Raw genomic sequence first — 18948 nt, forward strand, 5'->3', positions numbered from 1 at the left:
GACCAAGTTTAAGTCAACTGGGCCATCACTAACTGCGGGGTCCTCCGCCAATGAGTTAGACGGGACAGCTGAACGCAAACAGCGGGAGTGACAGGAGAGAGACCAGGATTCTACCCGTCGCTCGGCCCAATTGAGACGAGGGTTGTGATCCAGTAACCAAGGATGTCCCAAAACTATGGGGGCCTGTTTAATGGGAAAAACATAAAAACTGATCAGTTCACGGTGATTACCCGAAATAATGATTTCCAACGGCTTGGTCCGATGGGTAATCTGGGGAAGTGCCCCTCCATCCAGAGCCGAAACCTGGAAGGGAGTAACCAAGCTAACGGTTTCAATCCGTTTCAGAGAAACTAAGGCATGGTCGATCAAGTTAAAGTCACAACCGGAGTCTATCAAAGCAAAAAGATTGAGACTTTCACGAGCCAAAGGAAGAATTGCAGGTAAGCAAAAAAGTGGGGGCGCGGATTCGTGAGATGACGTGAGAGCTGAGTATTTGATCGGGTTCGCCGGCTCTCCCACTATAGCCGACGAACCTGGTCTTTTGGTCGCTCAGGACAAGCCCCAATAAAATGTTTAGGGGAAGCACAATAAATGCAAAGCTTCAAGTCCATTCGCTGCTGCCTCTCCTCCGGAGTGAGATGAACCCTACCTATTTGCATAGGCTCCGGAGGAGAGGGAGGGGCCGCGACGGGCCGGGACGGAGCACGCTCGGGGAGCGAAAGCGCAGGCAAACGTGAAAGTCTCTCCGACCTTCCTCGGCCCCTACTCCTTAAACGGTTATCCAATCGGATGGCGAGGGTAATAAACTCATCTAAGGTGGCCGGCTCTTCCAGGCATTTTTCTGCTTTAACAAAAAGGCGGTTCTCCAGAAGGCGCTGAAGGACAAGTCGGACATGTTGGGTGTGTTCAGCGAGGTCTCGGGAATAAATTAATATGTCGTCCAAGTAGACGAACACAAAAATGTTTAAGAAGTCCCGAAGGACATCGTTCACCAGGGCCTGGAAGACCGACGGGGCATTGCACAGGCCGAACGGCATCACACGGTATTCAAAATGACCCAGGGGGGTCTTAAATGCCGTCTTCCACTCATCCCCCCGGCGGATCCGCACCAAATGGTAAGCGTTACGGAGGTCGAGTTTTGAAAAAACCATGGCGTGTTGAACCGGCTCGAGAGCGGAGGACAGCAGTGGGAGAGGATACTTATTTTTGACCGTTATCTGATTAAGCCCCCGATAGTCAATACACGGGCGCAGAGTGCCATCTTTTTTCCCCACAAAGAAAAAGCCAGCTCCCAGCGGGGAGGAGGACGGACGGATCAGGCCGGACGAGAGAGATTCATTAATGTATTTCTCCAGTGCCTCTCGTTCAGCCCGGGAGATGTTATAAAGACGGCTAGCAGGTAACGGGGCGCCAGGGAGCAGGTCTATGGCACAGTCGTAGGGACGATGTGGCGGCAGAGATTCCGCCCTGCTTTTACTAAACACCTGTTGTAAGTCGTGGTACTCCCTTGGGACCAAGTTTAAGTCAACTGGGCCATCACTAACTGCGGGGTCCTCCGCCAATGAGTTAGACGGGACAGCTGAACGCAAACAGCGGGAGTGACAGGAGAGAGACCAGGATTCTACCCGTCGCTCGGCCCAATTGAGATGAGGGTTGTGATCCAGTAACCAAGGATGTCCCAAAACTATGGGGGCCTGTTTAATGGGAAAAACATAAAAACTGATCAGTTCACGGTGATTACCCGAAATAATGATTTCCAACGGCTTGGTCCGATGGGTAATCTGGGGAAGTGCCCCTCCATCCAGAGCCGAAACCTGGAAGGAAGTAACCAAGCTAACGGTTTCAATCCGTTTCAGAGAAACTAAGGCATGGTCGATCAAGTTAAAGTCACAACCGGAGTCTATCAAAGCAAAAAGATTGAGACTTTCACGAGCCAAAGGAAGAATTGCAGGTAAGCAAAAAAGTGGGGGCGCGGATTCGTGAGATGACGTGAGAGCTGAGTATTTGATCGGGTTCGCCGGCTCTCCCACTATAGCCGACGAACCTGGTCTTTTGGTCGCTCAGGACAAGCCCCAATAAAATGTTTAGGGGAAGCACAATAAATGCAAAGCTTCAAGTCCATTCGCTGCTGCCTCTCCTCCGGAGTGAGATGAACCCTACCTATTTGCATAGGCTCCGGAGGAGAGGGAGGGGCCGCGACGGGCCGGGACGGAGCATGCTCGGGGAGCGAAAGCGCAGGCAAACGTGAAAGTCTCTCCGACCTTCCTCGGCCCCTACTCCTTAAACGGTTATCCAATCGGATGGCGAGGGTAATAAACTCATCTAAGGTGGCCGGCTCTTCCAGGCGAGCCAGCTCATCCTTGAGACCCTCATCAAGCGCTTGGAAAAAAACTGATTTAAGGGCGTGAGGTTCCCATCCCGCGGCGGCAGCCAGAGTGCGAAACTCAATAGCGAAATCTGAGACGCGGCGACCGCGCTGTCGGAGAGCCAGCAGCTGGCGCGACTGCTGAGCTGGATCAGACTCAGCCGCAAAAACCATCTTAAACTCGGAAACGAAATCATCAAAGGTGCAGCCGAACTGTCGGCAATCGGGAAAGCGGGCTTCGGCCCATCTTAAAGCTCTCCCGGTTAATAGGCGTAAAATAAAAGAAATCTTGGCACCGTCTTGGGCGTACGTGCATGGAGAGCGATTGAAAACTAAGGCACATTGAAACAAAAAACCCCCGCAATCCCCATTGTCTCCAGAAAACTTTTCCGGACAAGGAGAGGAAGTCTCCGGGGTAAGTGGGGGTGGTTCTGCAGCCGCAAGCTCGGGAGCAGAGCTAGAAAGCTCGGGAGCACGGGGTGGGTTAGCAGCGCGCAGTGTCTCAGTCAGCTGACTGAAATGAGCTGTCAGATTCTGCAGCTGTTCCTGGGTTGATCGGACCGCTTGCTCTAGAGTATGAAGCTGCTCCTGCTGGGCAGCGAACTGTCCTTCTAGTGATTCTGCTGGGACAGGGTGGCAAGATTGTTCTTCTGTCATGGTTTTTTTAATGTGTTTGGCCCACATGCAGAGATCACTTGGAGACAGAAGCAGGTTTAGAAGTTTATTGTTAAACGTGCAAGACAAGGAGCATCAACGTGGATTGTTTGAGGGGACGGTACGGAGGAAGCGAGTGAAATCTGCGGAAAAGAGGCAGAACGTTAGACGTCGGACAACTCTCACGCCTAAACGTCTTTACGGAGAGGTGGGAGGGCTTACCGCGTAGCGCAGGAACTGAGCCGGGGGGAGTGGCGTGGAAAGACGGGCACAGAGGCAGCCTCCCGCAGATGACTGAGAGGCAGGTGGGCGGTCCGGCGGAGCGGAGAGGGATCCGAGCAGCGGCGGCGTGAAGGTGATCCGTTGACAGCCAAGAGAACCAGATGGAGGAGCGGGTTCCAGAAGATCAATTTACGGGAGACCTGACTGACGACGTCAAGGCTTGGGAGAGCCACTTGGGACGGGACCCAAGGCGGAGGCAGACCTGGAGCACAGGAGACTTAGGTTAGACAGGGAGAAACGAGAGAGATGTCAGACGACAAAGGGCCACTGAGTTTTACCACTTTAGGTTAACAATCTGGCATCTCTCGGCTGTCTGAGCGCAGTTCTTATAGCGCCGCCGCGTGCCGCTGAACGAGCCGCAGGTGTGTGTCTCCGCCCACCAGTCAACTCGAATCACCTGCCAGGAGGGGAGAGGGAAAAAGACTGCGCTGGCCGGGGAAAACACAGTGCAGTCTGCTGAGCCCTGACAATATATATATATATATATATATATATATATATATATATATATATATATATATATATATATATATATATATATATATATTCACCTGCTCTCCTAACAACACAAAAGGAACAGCAAATGGGAAATAGCATTAGAACAATGAACCTTGTGAACAAGAGGTCTAAAGTTGTTGTCTGCTGTATGTCTGGTGAATCTTTGGGTAAAACATGCTTGTTCTAAATTCAGTGAAGTAACTAGAGGTGAGTATAGTAGCTAAGTAGCTAGAGATGGTACTCTGGTGAGAGCAGCTTTGCTTACCAAATATTGCTCATGTAATAATAAAAGCAATGGTACAGTAAAACTGGTCCTAGAAGTAAATTGTTTTCCAAAGGTTACTCAAGTAAATGCAACTGAGTAAATATAATCTACTTACTACCCACTTCTGACAATAAGGCATGGAAAGTGAAGACACAAGGATAAAACCATCTTGCCCCCTAGTGCAAAACAATACAGGAATTGCTGTCAACACTCAAGACTCCTCTGCTAAAGAAAAAGTATGCTGAAATAGGTAAAAAACATAGAATAGTCGGCTCAGAAAAAATCTGCAGCCATCCCCCAGGATGATGAAGGGGAAATGAGAGTGGACATTTCATAAAGACAATGTTACCAAACACAGCCCAGGGGACTAACAGTTTGTTTCTGAGAAAAAAACATAAGGTTGCTAGAATGGCACAGCCAATCACCTGACCTGAATTCCTGGAACAAATTAAAGCTCAGAGTCGATAACATAAGTATGTGTTCGTCCCCCAAAGGAGGAAAATGAATTGTCGGAGAACGTCTGGAGGCAATGACAACTGGCATTGTTGTGTCTGAAGTATGAGGCGTAGAAAGTAAAGAGGGAAGGGGAGAGCATGATTCTCTAAGGATCCCCTGTGCTGCAGATCAACACCTGTGATACACAGTTATGAAGCCATATGTCCGTGAAGTAGTAGGTTGATGTGGCGAAATAACTCCTCACTCCCTCATCCTGCAGCTCTCCCCTCAGCATAACAGGGACTCACAGAACCTTTTAGGATTAAATGACTGTTTGTGTGAAAGAAATGAGCCATAATCACACCTGAGGAATGCATGTAACTAGTTTGTCCATGCAGGTGATTATATCACCCCTGTGGACAGCCTCAGGATATCATTCTGAGGCTGTTATTACCGGGAAAGGCTTTTCCACAGTGTTCACTACATTTCTGTAAATATGGTCAATATTTATTCTGTATTATTACATTTTTTATTAGTGCTGGTTACTATAACAACAGGCTCCTTCTCATCATCATTGCTGATCAACTTGGAACACATTTACAAATATGCTGCGGATCAGGTTTTACTGAAAGTGGGAAACATAAGCTCACATGGGAATAGGTTTTAAAACTTTAAATCCCCAATTTATTTGGGTTGTTTTTCTACTAAACAGTTGGAACTGATCAACTCATGTGCCATGACTCAACATGCAGAGATCCACAGTTGACAGATCAGCTGTTAGCTCCACAAGTCTGACATTTCTGGAAGAGTGGGAAGAAGGTCAATGTTGAATGAAAGCAAGAATAGATCCCATTGAAGGTTTACCACATGCTATGCAGGGGATCAAAACATGGGGAGAACCAAGCTCCGATTGTCAAATGAGACCTAAATTCACCTTTTTGGCCTCTTCGAAAACTACTAATCAGTATAAAACTACTAATCAGTATAGTCTCTTCAATCTCAGCAGCTGTTTTTTTTCCCCTTTGCTTTCCCTCCTTGCTGGATTCTGTCTTTGTCATCATTGTGTACCTATTGTAATGACCCGAATCAGAGGACCCAGAATTCAGACGGACAAAGCAGATAGCATTTAAAACCTGTTTATTGATGGTAAACTTTTCCAGGTAGCAGGGAAATTTTCAACAGGTAGGCAACGGTTCAGAACCGTGATGACAGAGGCAGGCAGGATGATTGATGGGATAAACCAGAGTCCGTAATCTGAGAACAAGTCCGGAGTCAGAGCCAGGTGATCAGAAATCCAAAGACAGTTAAAATCCGAATCCGAGGGCAGAGTCAGGGTACAGATACCGATCCGGTAACAGGCAGGCAATCAGGTCTAACAAGGGTAAGGCAGGCTCAGAGAATCAGGAGACAGAAGCGGGTCAAATCACCAGCAGGCAGGCAGACAGAAAACACTGGATTAGACTCATCGGGGGCTTGTGATAATCTGGCACTGGTGGCTGGTCTGAGGGCTGGTTATATAGTAAGAGGTGCAGGTGGATCTGATGTGGGTTGATGAGAAATGGGGCGGAGCTGAATAGGTGTGTCAGATGGAGAATCAGACCAGCGCTAGTGCCAAGATCATGACACTTATGATCAAATCAAATCCGCTCAGAATTCACACATAACACTCAGACACAAAACAATAAATAATGTTATTACCATAATTATTATCATCAGAAAAAGAAGAACAGCAAGAATACTTTTAATACTCCTGGGACCACTGAATTTTTTTGTGTTTATCTGATAAAACCCATAACCTTCAAATTGCAAAACAACAACTCTACCCACTGAACCACAGTAAGCAGGGATCGGGAAATAGGTCATAGTTAATAGGACGATGGATTAAGCTAAATGCAGGACAATCCTGGAAGAAAACCTATTGAGGCTGCAAAAGTTCTGAGACGGGGGTGAACGTTCACCTTCCAGCAGGACAACCACCCTAAACATACAGCCAGGGCTACTGTGGAATGACTCTGATCAAAGCATAGTCATGGGTTAGAACCGACCAGTCTAAGCCTAGAGATAAATCCAGCTGAGTATCTGTGTTGAGACTTGGAAATGGATGTTGACAGTTGCTCTCAAGCCAGACTGACTGAGTTTGAGCTGCTTCATAAATTAATGACCAAAAGGCTGGTAGAGAGATATCCCAAAAGTTCTGCTGCTGGAACTCCCGTCCACAAAGTATTGACTCAGGATGTTTGAACACAGACGCATGTAAGAAGTTTCAATGTTAAATTGTGTGTAATTTTTTTTTCTTTAACTCTACTATCACATTCCAGCCTAAAAGCCCAATAAAAGACATTGAACTTTGTGGTTGTAACAACTTTCAGGAGTTTGAATACTTTTGCGAGGCTTCTAAAATGTCAAGAGAACCGAGCTTGACTGGGAGAAGACAGCAGCTTCCAGTCATGAGACAGTATGCCGACTGGATTTGCGATTCTACACACAAGACAAAATTTAAATCTTACTTTGAATTAAGACTTACTTTTGGACTTACATACTCAATAGTAGTAGGAACAATGTTCCGTTCCAAACTAAACAGAACATGTCTCTCATCACATTTAATCTGTGGTTAGGTACTGACTGTGTGCTATCAAATGGAACTGAGTGCTTTCCCTCTGATTGCTGAGTGAGATAGTGTTGCTGTCATGCAGCTCACAGGGGGTTAAGAATAGCAGCAGGGAACATGTGGATGTTTTCAGATCAGTTCAGCTGAAACATTTAAGGAGTCCTTGAAAAAAAAACCAAAGGACATTTTAAGGTGGAAAACTCAGCTGAGAGCTGCCTTGCAAGTTGAAAACGATTACTGAGAAATAGCCCTCCTGGAACAGGAAAGGAAGTGAAGAACATGGCAGCAATGTCACAGCTTATTACGCGCATTAATGACGTCACAACCAAATAAAGGTGCAAAATAGTCATCACCTTTCATTGGGTGTTTCTCTCTGACAATCATTTAAGAAATCTGAAATAATGAAAGAAAAGAACACCTTGCATGTACTTACATACAGCAAAAGGACGTGTTTTTGACACAGGGTTACGGATGGAAGTCCAGGCTGTGATAAACTCCAAAGTGGACGAACAGCTCCAGCTTGGTTGCTGTTGTAGTTGTTGGAGATGAAACCTGAAGCGCAGTTTGACCGATCTGAGGCATGCCGGGACCCTGGATGGGACGGGTGGTCACAGGAGAAGCCAGGGCCATACCAGGGCCGAGCAGAAAATCAGCCCGGCGCTAAATTTAGACCCGTCACGCTTCAGCACCCACCCGTCTTCCAGCAGCGGTGCTCATGTTCACAGTGCACAAATGTGGGTCTTTGCATTTAACCAAAAGTAAAAGCTGGCCTGTGCTCCACCTCTATGTGCAGAACTTTACATCATACTTTCTAATCTAACTCTGTGCAGTTGCAGTTATAAAGCACTAGTTATTTACCAATGTTAATACATTTCAATTTACCCTAGTCATCAAATAATTCAGTTAAGTTCAGTTCATTATTCCATTGGTTAAAAGTTTTCAATCTAAGGAAACCCAGCAAATTGCACAGAGTCACTAGTAACAGCAATTCCTCATAGTGAGCATGCATGTCGTTACAGCGGAACAGAAAACCCCTCTTTAACAGGAAGAAACTTCCGTTAGAACCAGAATCAGTATGAACAGCCGCCTGCCACAACCGACTAGGGCTTAAAGACAGAGAAGACCAACACACAAAAAAACACAGACACATTGATCCAGGGGTACTTTCTGTGTGAAAGAAAAGTAAAAAGTCAATGTCAGTACTATCTCCTTAAGTGGTTTAGTCAAGGAGAGAAATACAGCCGACCAGACAAGCTGTGTGGCAGAAGAAAAATCTTTGCCATGAAAAGCAGAGAACTCAACAGAGTTAGATCCCCGGACAGATTGTTAATTTGCTTTGTGAATGTCAGAACAGGAAGTGGTTGATAGCGGCAGCTCGGTTGATGCCCCCCACCACCACCACCCCTCCCCCTGCTTCAAATCAGGCAGCTTACATAGATTCCCTTCATATTGCAAAATATGGAAGGGGGGGGGGGGGCAAATGTAAATGATTCCAACTGTGTAATTACACAAATACAAGCACACAGAGCTACAGTTAAACTAAGATAACTGTCATTACTAAAACAAAGCCCAGCCTTTTTCACAGTTATTGTTTTACATGTTAGCTCAAAATAAAAATGCCGTGCTCTAGATCAGGTTTCAAACTTATTTCAATCAAATTCCTGAATGTGCAAAAACACCTAATAGACTACTACTCTGCCATCAGGTTTTTAAATTAAGATCCAGAATGGAAAAAGCTGGCGAACTACCCTGGGGTGATCAAAGCCCCTGGAAAGCAGTCTGGTTCCTTAAGACGGATGGTAGAGGAAACACTCGTTGATTTTAACATTGAACAACCTGTTAATTTTGAATCAAAGAGCATGAGATGGAGCTTGTGTCCTACCTTTGATCATTTGTCTGACTCTGAGGTTTCCCCTCCTGGGAAGATGAGCAGCTGTCTGAGATCATTTCCATTTAGGGAATAATCTTTCTCTCTGTAGATTGATGGACTTCGGATAGTTTGAGCTGACCTTATGAACCTTACAAGATTCCTGCTCATCATATCTACTATCTTAGAGCCAGACCTGGCCTGTATACTGCAGACGAGATCTCAGTATCACCATTCACATTAGTGCAGGCAGGTAATTGTTTAGTCTTCTGACGTAAAGAAACTTTTGAGTTTATTTTGCTATTCTTCAGTTATAAAAGCTCAGTTAACTGGTTTTATTGTGGGGATAAAAAACATAGTTTTCAATATATTCATTTGCGATATACATTCAATGTCAAATAACACTTTTCTAATTGTCTATTGAAAAACAAACATCACATAAATTCAAATGGCCCTCAGTGTTTGGTAGTTCTACATAACAAATCTGTTAGTGTTGTTTTCCTGTTCACTGGTTTTGAGTTTAGAAGTTTACTGTGAGCATTTGATAAAAAAAAAACATGTTTCAAATGAACCTAGATGTGTATAATTTGCCTGCAACTTTGTCTGTAGTCTTCAGTGATTTTGATAAAAAGTTGATATTTATGAGCTGTAATAAAGTCATTACATTGCGATTTGCAATCTTAAGAATATCAAATAGTTAATTAGCATTTATTTTTAAATTAAAAATTTGTTATTGGATGGCCCCCACACATTTCACCTCACCAAATCAGGCCCTTCTTGCTAAAAGTTTGGACATCCCTGTCTTATAGTAAAGATTCCTCTCTGACTCGTGTGAAAGACCTGCACCAGTAGTACACCCCCACCCCATCCCTGGCATGGATGTTGGGATCTTCCCAATGACGTTTGGCTTCATTTCAGATTAGATTGCCTTTATTGGGATTTCTTTATAGTAAATGGATGAATACTAGATCTTAATTTTTGTAATGTGGCAGCCAGTTTCATTACCTTTCAGCTGCACATGTGTCAGAGTGCTCTGGGTTGATCTGGTCAGCTGATGCAAAGGTCTGAGTTCCTCCTGACTGAAGGAAATCAGCCCACCTCTGGATGGTCCAGCAAAATTCATAGAACATAATGCTCACTTCCATGCTGAATTTTATTTTATCTTTTAACAGTCCTGCTGATTGCAGAGCACGTTAAAGATGTATGATGATGCTGGAAACAAAGCCAAACTGGGTCTAACCTGAACAGGAGGCCATTTAAAATGTAAACTTCAGCAGTAAACACCAGAGGGCAGCAAATCATCACTCTACAGTACAAAGCGCCATTATCTGGAGGTGAAACAAAGGCAGCTGGTTTTCAGTTTTAGTTTAGAAAAATTCACATTATAAAATAAATAATGAATGAAAAAACTTCTGTAGATAATTGGGATGAATTTACAGTTAGGATTAACTTTTGTAAAAAGCTAAGAGAATCACTGTGTTATAAATTTATAAAATCCTTTTCAGTGACAAAGTTATATCCCACCTCTTGCCCTCTGAAGTCTGCTAGCACCACCTCCCATTACCTGACTGACTGTGACCCTTTCCTGACGTCTAATTCTTTGGAGTTGATCCCAATTTGTTGGCTACTGCTCCTCCACCTGCTTTTATAGAACTAATCCCAGGTTCTCAGTGGAGTCAGAACATTGATCCGAAATTCTAATGTTCTGATCTTTGAGTCACTTCATACTTTTTCTTATGATGCAATTCTTTATATGGATGAAAAAACAAAATCCGGTTGTGCCCAGATCGTTGGAAGAAGCTGCTCTGGGAGGATCTTTGGATTCCTCGACGCTCCCGGCGCCTTAACATCCTCTTACCCCGAGCTGTGATCTTACAAGGCCAACCAGTTTGTGTCTGAGTTACTGTCGTTTCCACTCTGTTATCATTTTACTGATTGTGGAATATTTAGTGGTGATGAACGCTCCTGAGAGAGACCCTCTCTTTTACTGATGTTTGTAGAAGCAGTCGTATGATGCTGGGTTTAATACAGCTGTTGCAGACGCCCGACTCCCCCCCCCCCCACCCCACACCACCCACCATGGCAGCGAGGGCGAGGAGCGGCCCTACAGCGACACCTGTGAGGTCTTCAGCCACTGGAGCGAATCCTGACCAGACGACCAGAACTTTTAAAGACTTCCCGAGACGAGCCGTTCACACAATCAGTACATTTGCACATCATGCTTCCTTCTTTTTGGGTCCTAGCTTGTCGATATTTCTCATGCTTGTTTTTGCCAAACATAGCTGTCCACACTAGCCCTTAAGCAGCCTTGTAGAACAACGGTTCCAGCATGTCTCTCAACGTTAAGACGTCCCAGAAGCGTGTTGCAGCGACAGTTACAGCTGGTCATATTTACAAAGGACTCAGGAGGGGGAATGTTTAGTGAGCTGGTTTTGAGCGAACGAGGGGACCCAGTGGTCGTCTCCAGAAGAGTTAATTTATCGGTATCCCACCATTGTTTGCACAGATTGTCAGGGGCTACAGAGATGATATACTGTAGTATCTGAAATGTTGTGTATTTGAAACTGTAAAATACTTGATTGAAAACAGTTTTGAGCAAAAAGCGATGAGCTGTAGTTTATTTTTTTTTATGCCTGGAAATAGTATGTACTGTTTAAAAGGTTTGATAATGTAACTTTGTGATGGAGACAGTCTGAAGCAGAGCAGCGAAACCTGGAGCTTTGTGGTGCCAACGGGTTTAACTTTTTATGGTCCTTTTGAAGATGCTGGGAGACTTAAGATTCTCACTCACTGTAAACCCTCTATTCCTGTTAATATAGCCTTTTCAGAAAGTTTCTTATTGATAAAGCTGATTTCATTTTGCATTGTTTTCAAGAAGTTTTAAATATCTGTATGAAAATAAAGTTTATGGATGATTAAATAAACTGCATGCAAATTTTTTATTATAATAATAATAATAACACAGTTGTTGCCATGGAGGTCATCCCTGAATGGAACATCAGGATGCAATGATTTAAACGGCGAGATAACACTTTCGGCAATATAGTGTAGATTAGAAGCAGTCCTTTTTAGAAACATAAGGAAAGCGTTCTCAAAATGTGACAATATAATAATAACTTTTTCTCCTGAAAGACAGAAACACCGTGTTCTAAAATCCTCATGTTCCTAGGTAGAGAGATCACTTTCTGTTCCACCCAGAGGATCATTGAGACTTGACCAGAAAGTAATTCCCTGATGGTTCCTTTCTGCAAGATATAAACTGAGTTTCCAATTATTAATTCCTTTAACCCATTAAAGGAACAGAGACTGTAAAACTGTTCATCCACTTAAACTGGTAAACATTTTGCCAATCCTGGAAGAAAACCTGCTAGAGGCTGCAGGAGACCTGAGACTGAGGTGGAGCTTCACCTTCCAGCAGGACGACCACCCTGAGCAGGTGTAAGAACACAAACAAGGAATTTGAGTTCTGTTTCACACAGTCAGGGTACAGACATTACATAAACATATTTAAACTTTGGATGACATAAAAATAATTATGTCTAAAAAGATTTGGAAATTGCAGATGTGAAATCTGGAGGCAGAGCTCTTAATCATCTTCCTGGAGGTAAAGGTTTTCACACATCATGTCCAGGATCTGTGGGGTCTGCTGTTTGCTGACGCAAACCCCGCTGGAAGGTGGGTCAGCGCCAGCGATCTAGTCTGCAGATCAGAGTGCTTGTCGCAGTCGGGTCCGGTTCTGTAGCAGGACTGAACAGAACCAGAGAGTGATGCAGGGACAGCAAACAGTCAAGCATAATGGAGGTGTAGAACATTAGACTTAGACAACTTTATTTGTCATTTTGTATGCACAGAGTGCGTACAGAACGAATTTCCGTTTGCATACAGCTTGAAAGTTACAGTAAATTACAGTAAATTACAGTATATTACAGTATATTACAGGATAAAGTAAATTACAGGATAAAGTGCAGCAGTGATTTAACAGTAAAACCATTGAAATGTAAACAATGCAGGAGAAAGAGACAGTGTGCGATCACAGTGTACAGGTGAGTATTTTTAAAAACCATTTGTATGTGCAGAAATGATTTGTGCAAGAATGCATTTAAGAAAACGGAGAGTTGGGCAGCATTTGCAATGCTAGATAAGGATGCAATGATGCAAATGTGCAAATGTGGTACAGAGTATAGCTTCAGCAGTTCAACAGTCTGATGGCGACAGGGGAAAAGCTTTTGCAGACATGAGGTTTGCTCTTGTAACACATAGTGATGACATTAAAAAAAACTCAACAGGGGGTAAAAAATATTGCGCTGTAACCCTGATAACTCCAGAACCTGATTGTAGAAGCAGTGTGAACATTGTGATGTATCCCAGTCAACACTGCAGTAATCACCAGAATTATCCACTCTGACAACACCAGCTACCCAACGCTGATGTACAAGCCTCTCCCTCGTCTTCCTCACATCGTGTCCTCATCATCTTTTAATTGCTTTTGTCTCAACTTCTCTTTTAGCGGATCATCTCCTGAGCTCCTTGGATGACTGTGCCCGCTGCCTTGCAAGGCTTCTGACAGACGTGATTTACTTATCAGGCACTCCTTATACAAATCACTTCAAATGCCCCATCGCTGTAGGTCTCCACTTAATTCTCCACGTTCGGTCAGTGTGTCCCGTGAAGACGGACGCATCATCCTTCATTTTCTAAATAACGCACTGACACCCGGCTTTGCTGTCGCTTCACATCACGACTGTCAAAAGGAAGAGGAGAGCGAGAGAGGAAAGTGAGGGTGAAATCAGTGCAGCTGGCGTGTGAGAACAAGAGCGCGGTCTGTTTGTGGAGCCGGCTAATTGAGCTTTAAGACACAGGTAGAAGATTTGACGGAGTGTGTCGTTCCCCCCTCTTCCAGGTGGATGGGCATCAACAAAAGAGTAGTCTCTTTCCCTAATTAAGGTAATGGAGTGGGAAGAAGCTGGTGACTGAAGCAGATGGGCGGTGACACGTAGAAAGGCCTCTGGCGGGGGGTTCAGGCAGGGAGCAGAGGAGCAGGAGAGAGGTGAGGACGTTAGCCGCTGATTGGCATGAAAAGGGGAGGATAAAACGCCCTGGCTTGCTCCGTCGGATCCATTAGCAGGTAGCTCAGGTCTGAGGAGCACACAGGGATAACTGTGGTTCATATTGGACAACGTTACAGCAAAAAATAGTATCTGAACACCTGAGAGGGTGGTAGGGAGAGCTTCAGCTCCTTAGAGAGTAAAACTTCCCTTCCTGTTCCATCGTGCCAGGCTTTGAAGAGAAGCTGCCAGTTACAGATGAGATGACGCTTGGGAGGACAAAGACACCGTGGTGAGTGGAGGCTATTAGTCTAGACAACTCTACTCTAGAATTTGCATTTACTCCAAATTATTCACTGCGTGATTTGATTCTCAGCATAGATTTAAGCAATCATTAGACCTGAAACAGAAGAACACAGTCATGTGAAAATAAAAACTAGGACATCCTATAAATTATTCAGTTGTTTCCTAAAACAATCTCTTTTATCTGTGAGGCAGGAAGGGATTTTTTTTTCTTCAAACATCAGAATTCTCCTTCTTTTACTCATTAGACAAAACAAATATTGACAAAAATGTGTTTTCTATATGAGGAAAAGTTAGGACCCCCTACCTGTAATCACTAATGTCTCCCACTTTGGCTAAAATAAACTGTGTGAGATGCTTCTTGTTAGGGCTGGACGATATAGAAAAAAAAACACATCAATAAATTAGAAATCATATTGTATTGATATCAATAATTATCAAATTCAAAACATATATTTTAAGTGTAGCCCTGGCCATTTTATGCTTTTGCTTAGCAACCTTTTTTTTAGATAAGGTGCTCACACACACTGACTTCAAATTCAACCCTTTATTCAACCAACTTTTTACAAAAACTACAAGCTTTTAAAAAGAAAAAGAACACCTGCTCTCTGAACCCTTTGAAGGGGGCGGAGCTTGGTGACGGAGCGTTTCCTGGGTCTGCGTTTGTGATTGGTTGGGAGGATGCAATGATTGTAGTATTAACCTACATAGCTAAAATGGATAAGGAAAGAAAACTTGTATTCTATTGAACATTTTATTGACTCTTCTTTTCTATCATCGATATATATAGTTATGGAATTATCGTTCAGCCCTACTTCTTGTCTCCATCTATCATTTCTGCCATCAGACTGTGGATAGTCTGTCCCACTCCTCACTTTCAACTGGGAGATGTTAGAGGGGTTTCTTGTATCTTCAACCCATTTCAAGTCACCCCGCAGCATCTCAACGAGATCAAGATTTGGGCTTTGGCTATGCCCCAGACTTCCCCTTTATTAATTAGCAGTGGTGGAACCACTGCTATTTAATGTTGTTTCAGGTCATTGTTGTGTCACAGTTCTGCCTCAGCTTGCAGTTTTTAACAGATGGTCTCACATATTCGACAAGCCCCGTCTGATAGATGATAGATTTAAGGGTGGATTCTCTGATGGCGAGCTGGTCAGGTACTGCTGCAGCAAAGCATCCCTAAACCATGACACTTCCACCTCCAAGCTTCACAGCTGGTATGAAGTATTTGGTTTATGCAAATGCACTAAACTTAAAATTAATATATCTGAACCAGTATCCTAATAATTTACGTTTAAGATCATTTATGCAAAGATCATTTCCCCAGAAGTCCTGATCTTTGTCGGGATGTCAAACTCCCGTCTTTGAAGTCTCTACTTCAACATGCCTGAATCAAATAATTGCGTTATTAGTAGGGATCTGGGGGACTTGACTGAATGCTGAGTCCTGTGCTGACCTTTTAAAGTTTTTGGAGACATTTTTTAGCATCTTGCAATCTCTTCTCTAGGTAAACCTGCTTGAACAACCAAGCATGAACATGTTGAAGATTGTCTGTCTTCCACTTGTAGAACTTTTGTTTTTACAGTCTGATTTCAGATTCTTTAAATATAATCAAAAGCTGCTGCAATCTTCTCCATAAAGGCCTAAAACTGCTCTTTGGATCTCACCTTGGTGTTCACTTTCTCTTCAGGAGTACCAAACTAAATGTCTGATATTTACACAGGACAAACCTCCTTCAAAATGCATAGTAATCATAATCAACTGATGCAATACACCTGTCACCCATTTCAGTTATTTTAAGTGTGAATAATTGTTGTGGTTTTCTCATTCCTGTAAAATTCTATTTCACATATTTTTTTAAATTATCTTTAGTTCCGTATTTATTGTCAGTTTATCCACCTGTCCATCCATTTCCTTTTGCTCATTGAAGATCAGATCACTGGCCAACAGGTTCCAGACTGCATTCCCTCCCCAGCTCATTCTCAGGGACCCCAAGATGTTCCCAGGCTTGAAGGGATGTACTGTGTATATACAGGTTCAGCTCTTCCTTTAGCACAACAGACTAGAGGCTGTTGCATCAATCACTCTGTCCATCTCCAACTCCATCGTAGCTTAACTTGAGAAAAAGACACCAAGATAGTAAAGTCCTGAAAATGGTAATGTAACACATTCTGAGCCAGGTGTCGGCTCCACTAAAGACTGTTAAGGTTAAACTGACTGAGCAAACAGGCCTTCCAGATTCAGGCTAAGTGTTAAGTACACTACTCTGCAGTAAATGTAATGTCCATGCATTGTTATAACTTGTTTAACAGATAAAAACAATATTGTCTTGACACAATGCTTATTCCCCTTGAACTTCCTCCCATTTTTGATATTATAAGCAAACCTTTTTGGAAAAAAGTTCATTGGGAGCATTACATATGTACGATTCTCCCCCCACAGGATGCCTAGACTGGTGGTAAGCTGGGTTGTGCTTTGTACCTGTCTACCACCCCTCTCCTTTCACCACACATCAGCTGTCAATCTGCGGCAGTTCATTGGATGTGCAGTTCGGGAATTTACCTTTCTGGCCAAGAAGCCTGGCTGCGGTGGCCTGCACATCACTACGGACGCCTGCTGGGGGCGCTGTGAGTCATGGGAGGTGAGAAGAGCAAAGTTAGGCGGCTTCTTCAGATGTATGTCAGTTGAATCTTATCAGGATGGGATAAAAGCAAACTTTCCACAAAGTAGATCTAGAATGATGTTTGTTTTAACTGTAGAGCTGAAGAAGATGAGGGACATGCAAGAGATGAATACTGAACCGGTATCACATGCCTGTGGGTGGGTGTGGGGTGGGGCTAGTGTCACACAGAGAGTTCAGCTTGGGTCACTCAAAGCAAGAAGAATAGAACAATAAGTTTCAATGCTGTTCTTACATCTTCCTCAATATAATTCTTAAAGAGAAGTAAGAATTGGCCAAAATCTGTACTGTAAAAAAGTCAGCAGCAAAATTATGTATCTCTTGAAGTTGCATCTATTTGATATGTAATTATGAGTTATGGACACAAAATTCTGAATCAAAAAAGCATGTATGAACATTTTACAGTATAACTAAATTTGTTGATTGGAACATGTTCCAAAAAAATCCTACATAAATGTTATCATTAGAATTTAGTCACAAGTACCTAGAAATGTATTTGTCAGTTCATATATATTAAAAATATACAATGTAACAAATTGCAGTTCTATTCTTTGGAGGACATAAATAAAATATCAGGTTCCTTCAAATGTGTAAAATGAAATAGCACAGCTAACAGCACAGAAAGCATCAGGGAGATTTGGTTAGTAAAGTCTCTCCAACAGCCTAGGTGGAGTCTCCATGGTAACCAACTGCTGTACAGGTTGATTGGTGGTGGTTATAATAATAATAATAATAATAATAATAATAACCATCATCTTCTCTTTTTTACTTCCAGAAGCCAGTCCTGGAGCCCCCTTTCATAGAGTCCTACCAGCGAGTTTGTACCTACAACATGACACGTCTGGTAACAGTGAAACTACCCAACTGCAAGCCCAACATTGACTCAACATACACCTATCCTGTGGCCCTAAGATGTGCCTGTGGCTTTTGTCTGACAAGCACCACTGAATGCATAACATCTGTCTGACATGCCGTCAAAACCAATTTGTTCTACTTAACTCTTCCTTGTTGTTCAATTGCTTATTTGGTACCTTTCAGTTAAACCTTTGTTCACTTCAGTTAATTTTTTTTTCAGATTACGTGAATTAAATTTATAGCCAAAATTACCATCTGAAACAATCAAGTTCATTCCATGTTAAATTAACATGGTTACTAATTTTCTGAACAGGACAATGGAGCCTTGCACAAAGTTACTGGCTGATAGATGTGTCCAAACTGTTGGACTTACACAGAACCAAACTACCATGGACATACAGACTTTCTTAGGCTAGTTTAGACTTTAGACAACTTAATCACTTTACTGTGGTAACCACAACTCCACTGTTGGACCATCACAAAGACTATGTCTTTTCCAGTGTGATGAAACTATGTCTCCCAGCATTCTTGGTGGCGCTGAGCTCATGGATCGAGGCTTTATAAGATAATGTGATCGGTTTTCCTTCGTCTTCTTCTCAGACGAAAGAAAACCTCAGCTCAGAGAGAAAAAGCAAATCGATAAAATAGAAATCATATTGATTGACATTGATAATTATCGACAAATTTAAAACATATATTTTAAGTGCTGCCCTGGCCATTTTATTCTGTTGCTTAGCAACTTATTTTTAGATACAGAACTTGCAAACACTGAATTCAAACTCAACCCTTTATTCAACCAACTTGTTCCAAAACTGCAAGTTAAAAAAAAAAAGAAATAAAGAAAGTGTGCTCTCTGAACTCTCTGATCTGTCAACAATATATATCAATGACAGAAAAACCTTGTTTTTCTGTCATTGATATATATTGATATTAAATTATTGTCCAGCCCTACAAGACGCGCTATATCACATCTGTGGATTTGTACGGTGACCTTGAGTATCCAGAAAGGCGCCTTTTAAATAAAATGTATTATTATTATTATTATTATTATTATTATTATTATTTGTCAAGCATTTCTCTCATTTTAC

General features: G+C 42.9%; 2 protein-coding genes across 2 annotated transcripts in view; one reads left to right on the forward strand and one right to left on the reverse strand.

The window, feature by feature from the left end:
- Positions 1–7789, reverse strand: part of LOC105920728 (nesprin-2) — an 82188-nt gene extending 74399 nt beyond the window's left edge. The window contains exon 1 of the mRNA XM_036150518.1: positions 7541–7789. The gene's annotated coding sequence lies outside the window, so the exon portion shown is untranslated. The remainder of the gene's footprint in view (positions 1–7540) is intronic.
- Positions 7790–14124: 6335 nt separating this feature from the next.
- gphb5 (glycoprotein hormone subunit beta 5) lies at positions 14125–18521 on the forward strand. Its single transcript, XM_036150534.1, has 3 exons — positions 14125–14311; positions 16768–16966; positions 17781–18521. Exons 1-3 carry the CDS (start codon positions 14283–14285, stop codon positions 17970–17972), a joined length of 420 nt encoding a protein of 139 aa, XP_036006427.1. The 5' UTR covers positions 14125–14282; the 3' UTR covers positions 17973–18521.
- The last annotated feature ends 427 nt before the right edge of the window (positions 18522–18948 follow it).

The sequence above is a fragment of the Fundulus heteroclitus genome, chromosome 19 (assembly GCF_011125445.2).
Source record: "Fundulus heteroclitus isolate FHET01 chromosome 19, MU-UCD_Fhet_4.1, whole genome shotgun sequence".
Classification (NCBI taxonomy): domain Eukaryota; kingdom Metazoa; phylum Chordata; class Actinopteri; order Cyprinodontiformes; family Fundulidae; genus Fundulus; species Fundulus heteroclitus.